General features: G+C 44.1%; 1 protein-coding gene across 2 annotated transcripts; it reads right to left on the reverse strand.

Moving 5' to 3' along the window:
- Positions 1–4,805: 4,805 nt before the first annotated feature.
- On the reverse strand, positions 4,806–12,627 carry znf703 (zinc finger protein 703). 2 transcript variants are annotated; one of them, XM_088336992.1, is made up of 4 exons: positions 12,516–12,564; positions 12,025–12,099; positions 8,530–9,527; positions 4,806–6,783 (listed from the first exon to the last, which is right to left on the reverse strand). In XM_088336992.1, the coding sequence occupies exons 3-4, from the start codon at positions 8,605–8,607 to the stop codon at positions 5,311–5,313; spliced, it is 1,551 nt and encodes a 516-aa protein (XP_088193118.1). In that variant the 5' UTR covers positions 8,608–9,527; positions 12,025–12,099; positions 12,516–12,564; the 3' UTR covers positions 4,806–5,310. The 2 variants fall into 2 exon arrangements, with proteins under 2 accessions (XP_088193118.1, XP_088193119.1); XM_088336993.1 differs by lacking the exon at positions 12,025–12,099 and having other exon boundaries at positions 12,516–12,627.
- Between the last annotated feature and the right edge of the window lie 1,023 nt (positions 12,628–13,650).

Here is a 13,650-nt window from a genome sequence, read left to right on the forward strand (position 1 = left end):
AAAAAAAAGTTTGTGTTGCATTCAAATAATTTCCAATTCTCATTTCGATAAATAGATATCGGGCGGAGCCGTGTAAATAAAAAGTGAATCTTGTTGCCAACATTGTACTTCCACTAAAAATGTGATTAAGTACAGTTCTGTATCGTGCAACCGACTCAATAAGCCCCCAAAAATGTTAATATTATGCGACAAAATATATCAGGAAATAAAAAGAAATGGATATCTTGTGAAAGAATTGTAAGAACAAACGACGTCTGTAGGCCATCGTACATGAGTCAATTCATTCAAAAGAGAAAAAGAATTTAGCATTGCCGGAAACTCAGCAAAATGTCAAGTTTTGGACATGTTTGATAATGACTCGGTTGCCACACTTGGGATTGCCGTTGCTCACTGTTGTTTCAAGCGTCGCTCACCCACTTTGTGTGAACGCTCAGACCCGTAAGCAAAATGACAGGGAACATTGGTCCAGACACTTGTTGGTACGTCAAATTTTGGTGAGAAAGGACGGAGGCGAAGTAGAAGATAGACAAGCTCCAGTCAGTGTTTGGGTGTTGACTCAGCTGCCAGAGCGTTTGTGCGTAGGGGGAGATAGATGGCGGAGACTGATGAGGAAGGGAGCGGGGAGAATAGAGAGGCATTTGATAAACGAGTGCAAAGAGTGAAATGAATTCCGCCTCCGGACATGATTGAAAGTTTTGCCCTCTGCGTGACCTCCGCAGTAAAGCGATACACGTCATTCTGACATTCTTTAAAATCTCAGAAAAACATCTCTCTCTTTCGCAAGTTATGTTTGCAAACCACAGGGGGCAACACAGTCCAATGTATCACTTTCAAAATAGGAATAGAAATAACAGTCATAGATTTGTAAAATGTAAAAAGGGTTAGATAGCTTGCTAAATAGCTAAAAAGCTAGCTAAATAGCTAGGTAAACAGTTAAAAGAACTAAAAGGAAGCTAGATAGCAAGCTCAAAGAGCAAAGAGCCATCTGAATACCTAACTAGAGAGCTGAAAAAAAAGCTCGATAGCTAGCAAGAAAGGACGCTGAAATTCAGCTCAATAACTAGCAAATAAAAAGTAAAATGTTAGCTACATAGCATGCAAAAATATAAAAAGCGATAGATAGCTTGCTAAAAAGCTAGCTTAATAGATAGGTAAACAGTTAAAAAAACTAAAGGGAAGCTAGATAGCTAGCTCAAAGAGCAAAGAGCCATCTGAATACCTAACTAGATAGCTGAAAACAAAGCTAGATAGTTAGCAAGAAAGGACGCTGAAATTTAGCTCCATAGCTATCAAAAAAAAAGGTAAAATGTTAGCTATATAGCATCCAAAAATGTAAAAAGGGTTAGATAGCTTGCTAAATAGCTAAAAAGCTAGCTAAATAGCTAGGTAAACAGTTAAAAGAACTAAAAGGAAGCTAGATAGCAAGCTCAAAGAGCAAAGAGCCATCTGAATACCTAACTAGAGAGCTGAAAAAAAAGCTTGATAGCTAGCAAGAAAGGACGCTGAAATTCAGCTCAATAACTAGCAAATAAAAAGTAAAATGTTAGCTAGATAGCATGCAAAAATATAAAAAGCGATAGATAGCTTGACAAAAAGCTAGCTTAATAGATAGGTAAACAGTTAAAAAAACTAAAGGGAAGCTAGATAGCTAGCTCAAAGAGCAAAGAGCCATCTGAATACCCAACTAGATAGCCAAAAACAAAGCTAGATAGCTAGCAAGAAAGGACGCTGAAATTTAGCTCCATAACTATCAAAAAAAGGTGATATGTTAGCTTTATAGCATCTAAAAATGTAAAAAGCGTTAGATAGCTTGCTAAATAGCTAAAAAGCTAGCTTAATAGATAGGTAAACAGTTAAAAAATTAAAAGGAAGCTAGAGAGCTAGCTCAAAGAGGAAATAGCCATCTGAATACCTAACTAGATAGCTCAAATCAAAGCTCGATAGCTAGCAAGAAAGGACGCTGAAATTCAGCTCAATAACTAGCAAATAAAAGGTAAAATGTCAGCTAGAAAGCATGCAAAAATGTAAAAAGCGTTAGATAGCTTGCTAAATAGCTAAGAAGCTAGCTTAATAGATAGGTAAACAGTTAAAAACTAAAAGGAAGCTAGATAGCTAGCTCAAAGAGTAAAAAGCCATCTAAATAGCTAAATAGAAAGCTTAGAAAAAGCTAAATAGCCAGATAGAAATGAGGCCAAAATTTAGCTTGATAATTAGCAAAAAAGGGTCAAATGTTGCTCGATAGCATGCAAATAAATACAGTAAGCTAGCTAGTTTTCTAAATATCTATAGGGATAGCTTGATAGTTAGCTAAAAGGGTAAACAATTAAAAGAACTAAAAGGAACCTAGATAGCTAGTTTTAAAAGTAAAAAGCCATCTAGATAGCTCTCTAGAAGAAAGGCCAACATTAACCTTGATTACGAGCAAAACAGGTGAAGTAGAGGCTAAATAACATGCAAAAAATGTTAAAGCTCGCTAAATAGCTTGCTAAATAGCTTGCTAAATAGCTCAAAAGTTAGGGATTTGTTAGCAAGTTAAAAAGGTAGCCAGAGGGCTAGCTAAAATAACTAGCTATCGAGAAGAAAAGCCAACATTAACCTTGATTACTAGCAAAACTGGTCAAATATAAGCTAAATAACATGCAAAAAATGGTAAAGCTCGCTAGATAGCTTGCTAAATAGCTGAAAAGTTAGGGATTTGTTAGCAAGTTAAAATGGTAGCCAAAATAACTAGCTATCAAGAATAAAAGCCAACATGAAACTTGATTACTAGCAAAACTGTTCAAATATAAGTTAAATAAAGTGCAAAAAATGTTGAAGCTCGCTAGATAGCTTGCTAAATAGCTGAAAAGTTAGGGATTCGTTAGCAAGTTAAAATGGTAGCCAAAATAACTAGCTATCAAGAATAAAAGCCAACATGAAACTTGATTACTAGCAAAACTGTTCAAATATAAGCTAAATAACGTGCAAAAAAATGTTGAAGCTCGCTAGATAGCTTGCTAAATAGCTGAAAAGTTAGGGATTCGTTAGCAAATTAAAATGGTAGCCAAAATAACTAGCTATCAAGAATAAAAGCCAACATGAAACTTGATTACTAGCAAAACTGTTCAAATATAGGCTAAATAACGTGCAAAAAAATGTTGAAGCTCGCTAAATTGCTAAAAAGTTAGGGATTCGTTTGCAAGTTAAAAAGGTAGCCAGATGGCTAGCTAAAATAACTAGTTATTCGGAAGAAAAGCCAACATTAACCTTGATTACTAGCAAAACTGCTCATATAAGCTAAATAGCATGCAAAAAATTTTTTAAAGCTGGCTAAATAGCTAAAAAGTTAAGGATTCGTTTGCAAGTTAAAAAGGTAGCCAGATGGCTAGCTAAAATAACTAGCTATCGAGAAGAAAAGCCAACATTAACCTTGATTACTAGCAAAACTGGTCAAATATAAGCTAAATAACATGCAAAAAAAATGTTAAAGCTCGCTAAATAGCTAAAAAGTTAAGGATTCGTTAGCAAAGTAAAAAGGTAGCCAGATGGCTAGCTAAAAAAAAACTGCATATTTGTTCTCATTCGCTATATAAATTTGGAATTTTATTGTATTTCGCTGTAAAAATGAGCTGAGCGTTATGCCAGAGTGTGCCAACATATTTGAACTGATATGCATGCAGTCCGAAGTCACACCGGGGAGAACGGTTAAGCATTTTCCATACAGACTTTGCGGTTGAACACAACATTTTATTTACTGTTCCGCCGCTACTGATGTGCCTCTTTTTGGTGTTCAGGGGTGACATTTTTGGAATCCATTTTAATGGATGGTTTCATTTCCCGCAGATCAAATGGCGCCCGACTTCACGAAGCAAGCCTCGGCGATGGCAATTTCCCAAGAGGGCCGTATCGGGACTTTGATGAATATTTTCTCCAGTAAGGACGTCCCTTTGTCAGCTCTGGCCTTTGTCTTGCAGGTCCATCCATCAGAGTGTGAGGTGATCCTGGGTCGGCACCTCCCTCGAGTCATTATTGAAGTCCCGGTGACCCGGGGGCCGCCCCACCTTCTGCCGAGAAGGCTGTTTCCAGGCCAGGCCGACGGGAACCCGCCATTAGAAGCAATGCTGTTAATGGAGGGAGGAGGAGGAGGAATGGATAAAAGTGACTGGCTCGCTGAGGCTAAGGAGACCCCGGGTGGCCTTCTCCGGCACAGCCCCGTCAACCCATATCAGCCATGAAATATGAGGCACAGCCCTACTTAGAACAGCTGCAATTAAAGAGAGATCTAGTTAAGTACAATGAAGAGAGACCAGCTGCTTCATCACATTAGATTCTGCTTGACCCTCTTGTTACCATGGGGGCGCCGGCGCCCCCGTCTGACGAGCGCTATTTGAATGACACTAACTCTGCGACCGTCGGGTTAATAGAGAAAATTCAAACGTGTCCTTGACAGAGAGAAAACGGGCTTTGGATATAACCCTTGAGTTCTCCGAAACACCCACAAGGTGGCAGCCACTTCCCACAATCTCTCAGGCATTGGTATCACAGGGATCCACATGTGGCAACCGTCAGATCACAGGCAAGGAATGACACATACAAAGGCGCAGCAAAGCAGAGACGGAGCGTTAGCTGGATTTTTGCAGTTCAATTTATGAGGAGAATATGTCCAGGAAATCTCTAAAAGTGACAAACGCTTTAAAAAGGTTGATAGAAGAAAAGAGTGGAGCGTTAGATGAAGGAACAAGTTTGTCTGGAGCAGATCGATCTTAACCGCAGGAAACATAAAATTATACTTGGTCGGTAAAGTAAATGAACAAAAGACAGTCATGTGCAATCAAGTATCATTTATTTAATAAAATAAGACTTTCCCAAATTGGTTGAATGTTACAGTCATAACGAACAGAACGGACTTCTGTCACCTTAAATTTGTACCATTTGTGACCCCTCCCCCCCCAAAAAAATCAATGCCCCCCCACAGGCTTGAAAAAATAATACATCTTTGCATATTTACAAATAAAAATAATTCTCACTGACATGCACGACTCCAGAGACTGAATAAGGCCTCGGAGGTGGAGAAAGCAAAGACGAGGCGGTTAAGAAAGACATCATCCAGAATAAAGCATCATCGTTGATCTTTAGCATGGTGCAAGACTTTCCCTTTTTGTCGTTTTTAAGCGTTTCTGATCAATGTCATTGTTGGCTTTCATGACATCGGTGAGGCTTTCAAACTCCACCAGTTGCAAAGCTAACGAGTGTTTCTAAGGAATCCGCTCCAAAGAGTCCGTCTTGGTTACTGCTCCGAAGAGCTCACCCCGGTCTTCCGAAGTCGGGACGTCACGGGTATCCGAGGGCCGAAGCAGAGCCCAGTCTCTGACCGTACAGAGCATACGGGGAGTAGTAGGCCGAAGAAGATGGTACGGAGGGCACGGGAAGGCCCGGTGCTCCCGGCAGATGGGATTTGCTATAAGGATGGTAGCGGGCCAGGCCCAAACCGGGAGACCCTCGAAGAGAGAAGGAGCCGGGGAGGGAGCCCGGACCGCTCTGCGACGGGAGATGGAGATGACAAGAGGCGGTGGAAGATATCGACGAAGGGTAAGCGGACATGAGTTTACTCTCCACCATCCCGGGAAAAGCCGTGTGGGTACGCAAGTGAGCTAGGAGCTCCTCGGACGTGGCGAACCTCTTGTCGCAGGGTCCTCCAACCGACACCCAGTTACACGCGTGGGGCAGCGGTTCGTTGGGGAGCATGAAACCGTAAGTGTAGAGCGGGTGCGACAGGGAGGGAGTGGTGCTGGAAGACAAGGCGCTAGAGTGCAAGGAGTGCAGGTGGTGCGAAGGGTAGACCAAGGGGAAACCGGACTTGAGGCTGGAGGGGTCGTGGACGCAGGTGGAACAGTTACTCCCTCCCAAATGGGGTGCGTTGGAGTAAGTCAAACAATAAGGGTCCCGGCACAAGCCCTGAATCAAAGAAGGGGGAGATGCTCCGGTCAGTGGACTGGAACAAGGGTGCTTACTCGGAAGTCCTAAACCCAGACTCGTCTTAGTGTGGTCCAAACCAGGAACAAACTGTGAGGGGTAACCCGCATAGGCTCCCACAATGGAGCCGTGGTAGCCCATCGAAGCGGGAGGCAAGGGAAAAACAGAATGACCCGGTTTGAAAGGGGAGACAGGCGCAATGTGCCCGGATACCAGGTTACCCTGAGAGGTCTGAGTATCGTTCTTGCTCTCGGGCCGCGGGCTGCAGGCAGAGCTGGCGTTGCTGGAGTTGGCAGAGGCCCGTACGTGGCTGGAGTTGGCCAATTGAGCACCGTCCACGACCGACTTTGCAGAATCCGAGTCTTTTTTGTCCCCTCCGGTATCGTCCGAGCTAGACTGCTCCGAACCGGCAGGTTTGTGGTCCGTTTGCATAGCTTGCGAGTTGGCGAGCAGTCGCGTGGACGGGGAATGGCTCCGGATTTGGGGCTGCGGGGAGCCGGGAGATCTGGAACGAGGTGGAAAAGACGGACAAGGGACGCCGGATACATTCGAGCTTCCGTTGGCCACCCTGAACGTTTTATCCGAAGACCCCTTGGAGGCTTGGACCTCTTTACGACAGTCGCCAGAGGACTTGGAGTAAGGTTTGAAGCTGGACTTGTCCTCCGAGGACTGGTGCTGATCTCCGGCCTTAGAGGATCTGTTGGTGGACTCTTTGTCTCCCAAACCGACAGACGAGAGGGACGACAGCTTGGAAGAAGAAGGAGGGTCCGGTTTGCCGATTTGAGAGCAGGTCTGAGCCAGCAAAGCTAATGGACTCTTTTTGGCATCCAGCTAAGGAAGGAGATAAAACACAATTATGATTTGAAGACTACGTCATGTGATTAATACTACATTAACTCATTCAGTGCAATTGATGGTTATAGACCAGGGGTCTCTGTTGTGGGGTCCCCAAAAGACTCGGACCTGTTCTGAAAATAGCTCACCTTTGTTGGGTTATTGTAATTTGTTTTCAGTAAAATCATTATTTTTTTCTTATTGGTTGACTGAGTCTATTTGTACTATCGTGGATGCAGAGCCGAAGCTAAGGCTAAGCGGCTAGCGGCGTTATAAGCCTTCGGTACCGTCTGTAATTATAGTACCAAATAAGACCGAGGAACTGGTTGTGCCGGTAAAAAACATCAAAGCGTACAGGGAGTGCCGTTTGCTGTGTTTTACGGAAACGTGGCTCACGTCTAGCATCCCGGACGCTAACGTGGAGCTACCCGGCTTCAGCGCCGTTAAGACAGACAGAGACACAAAAGCCTGCGGGAAGCGGAGAGGAGGCGGACTCGCTAGCTACGTGAACACGAGGTGGTGTAACCCTGGGCACAAAGATTTGCATCTGCTGCAGGGATGTAGAACTTTTGGCCTAGCGTGTGACGTCGTGCTAAACTACAACACAGCACCCAGAGGCCACCCTGTTAATCTGCTAATAAACAACAAAAGGATACTGCTGGTAGTGTGAATTTCCCTACAGGGATGAATAAAGTATCTATCTATCTACTTCCAATAATTAACCTGGTAATAACATAGTAACAACATGGTAATAACATCAAGAGTTTTTTTTTGTTTTTTTTTAAGATGCCTATGAAACTGGGTGCCCTTTATTCGGAACAAAATATAGCTCTGAGACCCCTGTTGTCGACATTTCAGTTTTAAAAAATCCGTTTGGACTGGCTGATTGAAACGGAAAGGAAAACAATACTTGCATTTCCGAATGTAAGCATGAAATATGTTTTCTTGATTCTCAAGAAAAATGCTTTTTTTTATTAAGGATATTTTAAAAATCTATTTGGAGTGACGATTGCAGTTAACTAGGTTTTAAATGGTTTATTTTCATTTTATTGATATGATTACATCCCTGTCAACTTATTCATTACTTTATACGTTTTCAGATCAAATTCATGACAAAAAAATATCTCATCCTGCCCATTTCGTCTCCAATATGGATCGTTTCGGTCACCGGTGGCAGACGACAACATCATCATGGATTGCTAATGAAGTCTGCGAAATACCGTGCTGCTTCGTAGAATAAGCAAAATTAAATGTACTGCGGCGACACGGCTGCGGACCAGTACTGAGGTTCACATCCGGCCTTCCTGTGAGGAGTTTGCATGTTCTCCCAATGCTTGCTCGAGTTTCCGAAAATTGCCCCTGGGTGTGAATGAGCGGATGGGTGGTCTATCCCTGTGTGCCCTGCCACCAGTTGAGAGTGTCCCCTTCCCACTGCCTGAAGATATCTGGGACGGGCTCCAACACCCCCGCAACCCTACTGAGGATAAGCGGTGCAGATATTGAATGGTTGGAATGGACTCTAAGAAAAACGCGGAACAATTTATCTGTGATATATTTGCGATTCACACCAATTATCTTTGTTTTTATTCGACAGTCTGTCTTGCTGTGAGTAGATAGGCACCGCGTTGTGTTTTTAAGGTTTAGGATCGCTTCACGAGGACAAACGCAATTATTAATAAGGGGAACCATTGGCTGAGCTTGCCAGGTATGTTGTTACGTTGATTTGAATCATCCTGTTCTCACCTCGATGCTGACTGGTGCGGACTGAAGAGGTTGAAGGTACTCCGGGTGGAGCAAGTGGCCGCTGTGCGCCGTCAACATCTTTCCAATCCTGACGGGGAGCCCTTTAGAATCGGACCTCCAAACAAACGCTTTCCTCTCTCCTGCCGGGTGAGGTCCACAACTCGTCACGTTACGATCCCGGGACTGGCTGCGAAAAAAAACCCGATCTGGAGCCACTGGTCGGATCTTCTCATCGGGGTCCGGGGAAAAATGCGCAAACGCCGGACTTCATTGACTAGATCCGTGCATGGTGATCAAATTCATCCGAGAATTCGATAATCCAATTAAAGGCGCAGTGCGGAACCACGCGAGGTCTACAAGGAAATCAACGGCATCCCAGAACCAAGGTTTTTCGATTTCTCGAAGGAGGTGAGGACTTCCCGATCCGCCGCTCCGAACGTAAAACCACCAGGAAGAGTCTTGCGTCAGGAAAATCCCCAAAGAGGAAGAAAAGAAGCGAAGAAGGTGCAAGTGGCGCGTCTCCGTCCGAATGCTGAGGATGCCGAGCTTGACTTCCTGCGGTCTCCGAGGGGAGGAGTCAGCCTACTTACGGGCCAGCCGCCGCCCAATCACAGAGCAGTGTGATTCAAGAGGCGGGGTTTGTGTCATGGCCCCGCCCACATGCCAAATATGGGCCCCCCAAGTCACCGTCATTCATCATTGACACATAGAGATCCAGGAAAGGAGGATCAAAACTGCCTGCTTTCAACATTTACTATTTCTTACCACAAGTAACTGAGTTAGCCACTGAAATTCTCTTTTAGTAGAAGTAACTAGTTGCCGGGGACAGTCACTATTTCCGTTTCTTTAAAAATAAGTTTGTATGGAAATTTTCTGAACAGTATTTGAGTCAGTTGAGGAAAAGACAGGTAGTTGCAGGGGCGTGACCGGGGGGCGTTGCCCACCCATCGACATGCTCTGCCCACCCGAAGGAAACTTGATGTAGTAGTGAAGGCATTCTGAAAAATAGAAAAAAAAGAAGAAAATAATAAATAATAAATAAACCAAGAGAAACGAAAAAAGAAACAAACGAATAAAAGAAAAAAGAAAAATAGACACAAGAGAAGTAAAAAAGCAGGAAAAAAATGAAAAAAAGAGGAAAGAGCAAGACAATAGAAAAAAGCAATGAAAAAATAAACAAAAAAAGGAAACATAAAAGAAAAAAAGAAGAAGAAAAAAATAAAAACATAGAAGTAAAAGTTGGGGGGGAAACAAAAGAATAAAATATAAAGGAAGATGGAGAGCAACTCTTCCTTTCAATAAAAACTTGAGAGAAACGCAACGCAAGTGGGTCCTGTCTTGACTGCTGCTGTTCAGTAAGTAGCAAGCTTCTGGGAATGATTTCAGTTCGATCACCATTAGATGGCGGGAATGTCTTTGATCAGATCTTTGTCCACACATCAAGGAGCCCCCCACTTCCCCATGTTGCTTTGCTTCCTCTATCCAGCGATTGAGTATGTGTGGGCGGTCCCGATGGACCGAAATCTTGCGATCACGACATCAGTTCATTGTAGGTTGTAGAACATCAGCGAACCAGGAAAAAGCTCCTCCTCGAGCCACCATTTTGCATCTTGTCGTCAACTGAAAATGACGCCACAGTTGGCCCAAGGAACAACCAATCACAGCTGCCTGTTAGGTGATTTGTGATGGGGAACTGGCTAAACTGTTACAGATTGATCATTTTTGGCTTATAGTAAGTGGTGAATCCTCGGTTTATATAAAATTCTGAACAACGAGAACATTTATTTGTACCTTTGGTCTGCTTGTGTCAAGACCAGAACGGAGACAGGACACACTTGTGTTACGTTTCTCTGTTTTACTGGAAGAAAGAGAAATGGTGGCGGCCATGATCCGGTGATTGCTGAACGCGGGAAGCAGGTCGCTCTGAACGCGGAAGTGGGACTTCTGTGGCGAGCGATGGCAGTATACGGAACAGAAAACAGGTCAGTAGCCGGGACAGAAGAGCAAAACCTGGTCGGGTCGGAAACGAATAGTAAGCCAGGAGAGGAGAGTAGACGTGGTCAGGATCAAAAACGGGTCAAAGCCGGGGGACAGACGGGAGCAAAATCAGGTGGGAGTCAGAGTTAAACAAGCTTACCTAGAGTACACTGAGGTTCGCAGACGGACTGACAACAGGTGACAGGGAGGAGTGGGTTTTTATAGGAACAGGGAGCCAATCAGAGTCCAAGGCAGTTGGCCCCAAATGAGTGGGCACAGGTGAGTCACATCAGTAATCATGACAGCTAGACTTTGCACCAGGTTCTACTCTGTGTCTTATATTTCTACTGACTTCTACTGAATGCCTTTGAGCCTTTCGTTCAACAAAACAGGACGCATACCGGTAAATAGTCGTGATCCGACCTTCTTTTATTGTTGGACTGAATATTGACATTCTCCTCAAGCTCCTCTTCAACCATTTCTTGTCTCAATCTGCTTTCATCGCGTAGCCATTAAAAAAAGCCTTTCACTATGATGACCCCGAAAGAAGCGCTCAATCATTTCCCGGACTTCTATTCATATCGGGTCACGAATCATTACCTTCCTTTTGAATTTTTAGCGCTCGACGCGTTTGACACGTCGCAAAGAGAAAACTCAGATGAAAGGCGTGACGTGGCGTCGGCGGCTGAAAGACGAGTCGGCATCGCTGGCCTGTCACTCAACCGCGCTGCTGTCGGACCTGTCATCGTCGAGCTTAGCCTTCGTTCGCGCCTCGGAATACTCGGAGTTTAGAGAGGGTGCGAGGAACATGCCGGGTTTACAGTAGCTCGCACCTTCTCTGTCGTAGACTCATTGAACTGGTGACCCACTAAGTGAGATTGAACCCCTTAAATGACGCCGTCAGACACAAAAGCCTGCGGGAAGCGGAGTGGAGGCGGACTCACTATCTACGTGACCACGAGGTGGTGTAACCCTGGCCATGTAAAAATGAATAATTCCATCTGCTGCAGGGACGTCGAACATTTGGCCTAGCGTGTGACGTCATCCACTCCGCTGTTGCTAAACGACAACACAGCACCCCGAGGCCATCCTGTTCATCTGTAATAAACAACTAAACAATACTGCTGGAAGTGTGAATTTCCCTACCGGGATGAATAAAATGTATCTCTCTCTCTCTCTCTCCCTCTCTCTCTCTCTCAAAATATACTCGTCAAACAATCAGTCTAAAACAAGATCCCCGAAAACTATAAAGACAGGACACCCAAAAGTAGTGGGAAATTTTACTCATGACACTATTTCCACAAATATGGTGCGAGTACATTCACAAGAGTCCAATGAATCCAACCGTGTCAAATATTTAGTCCGAAACACACAATGATGCCAAAAGATGACAACAAATCCGCCTAAAAGCATGTCTGCTTGGTTGGACATTCATTGTAGTCATCCATTCATTTTGCACCAAAACTCCCATTTACGAATAAACAGTCGCGTCAGAGATTTATGATATAGCCCCCCTACCTTATGATTGACACCACTCTTGGCCAATTGCAAGCTTTTTTTCACGGTCCTTAGTCCGTGACAACCTCTGAGGGCCTGTATTAAACACACACAAAAAAATGACATGACCTTTTTCGCCTACAAAAATCTTCAGCAAATTATGATCGATTAAAATTGACATATTGGTCCGCCGATGAAATTTCCAACGTTATTTGACACAGTATCGAAATCAGAGCCGAAGAGAAATGCTCGTAAATGCGACCCGGGATCCATTTTTAGGCACGATTAGTATGCGCAGGTGTGCTCAATCAGTGATTAACTTCTGGAAAGAGAAGTCCAACATTTACAACTCTTTCACAATGTCTAACAATTGGCCAAATGCAACACTTTAAGGGCTGTGAACTGGTCGCCACTTTTGGAAACACCCACCATTAGAAAAATGTATAAAATACAATGTTTATATTGAACAAATATGACAAGGTATCAGGTAAGGCTTCAAGCTATTTTCTCACCTGGAGCTAAGATGCCTACTCGACACTCTTCTGCAGGAATTCGATTGCAAAAAAAAAATTCTGGTTAGATTAAAAACCTTCTATTTCTGTGTGTTCCAACTTAGTTTCCTCAATGTTAGTAGTACAATTGGCCCCGCCCACGGACACCAGCTGAAACGCGTTGACTGATTGCTCCCTGTGACTACTTAAACCAGTAACTCGGGGGCCACACGATAGAACAAACATTCTCTCAGGGGCCGGGCTTTTAGATTAAGGTAAAAGAAAAAAAAGAGATTAAAAATGAGAGAGAGAGAGAGAGAGAGAGAGAGAGAGAGAGAGAGAGAGAGAGAGAGAGAGAGAGAGAGAGAGAGAGAGAGAGAGAGAGAGAGAGAGAGAGAGAGAGAGAGAGAGAGCGCAAAAGAAGGTAAAAAGACACAGAGAGAAAGAGACGAAGGGTGAACAAAGAAAGCGAGAGAGTAAAAGAAAAGGGAGGAAGAGAAAGAGAGATAAATACAAGTGAAGCATTTGTGAGAGGCACATGGCTTTGGCGACATCTAGTGGATATTTTTCAACCTGCTGAGTGTTGTTTCGCGGGCCACATTCAAGCCCTTAGTGGGCCTGATCCGGCTCGCGGGCCGCCTGTTTGACACCACTGACTTAAACACTGTCCTGTGAGTCGCCTTTTGTCGGAGCGTCTGCCAAACTCTGTTTTGACACGTCAAACCCTGAGAATCCCCGTTTTTCCTGTGTTCTTTGCTCTTGTTTTGCCAAGCCATGTGAATCTCCGTTTTTGCGTTTTGTGTTTTGCTCCGGTTTTGTTCTCGCCCCGATCTGTTTGATTTTGAGCCCTTCCTCGTTCCGATCCATCTATTTCCGCGACCAACGATCCCCGGACCGAGTGTGCGCTCATTCCTCTTCTCCCCAATGAATTGTGAGTAACGTTATGCGAGTGGGTTCTGCTTCCTGCTTCCTGTCCTGTTCCTGACATAGTTGAAAAGAGAGCAAAAGTGCCCGTATTCTCTTGAAGAAGAGCATTCGTTTGGGATTGTGATTTGAGGACGATTTGAGAGGAACAGTCAGGGGTGTCGGAGTGGCCGCAGTGTGGGTGGGGCCGCGAAGTCGGGATCGGGAAGGGCCACACAAAGGCAGCGAGAGG

Source organism: Urocampus carinirostris, chromosome 5, assembly GCF_059441175.1.
Source record: "Urocampus carinirostris isolate Australia breed hairy pipefish chromosome 5, RoL_Ucar_1.0, whole genome shotgun sequence".
Lineage (NCBI taxonomy): Eukaryota > Metazoa > Chordata > Actinopteri > Syngnathiformes > Syngnathidae > Urocampus > Urocampus carinirostris.

Excerpts from the sequence above, each read along its gene's own strand:
- znf703 (XM_088336993.1), bottom strand. The coding sequence starts at position 8,607 with ATGTTGACGGCGCACAGCGGCCACTTGCTCCACCCGGAGTACCTTCAA. Across the intron at positions 6,784-8,529 it reads CCGCACCAGTCAGCATCGAG|CTGGATGCCAAAAAGAGTCC; the intron begins GTGAGAACAGGA and ends CTCCTTCCTTAG.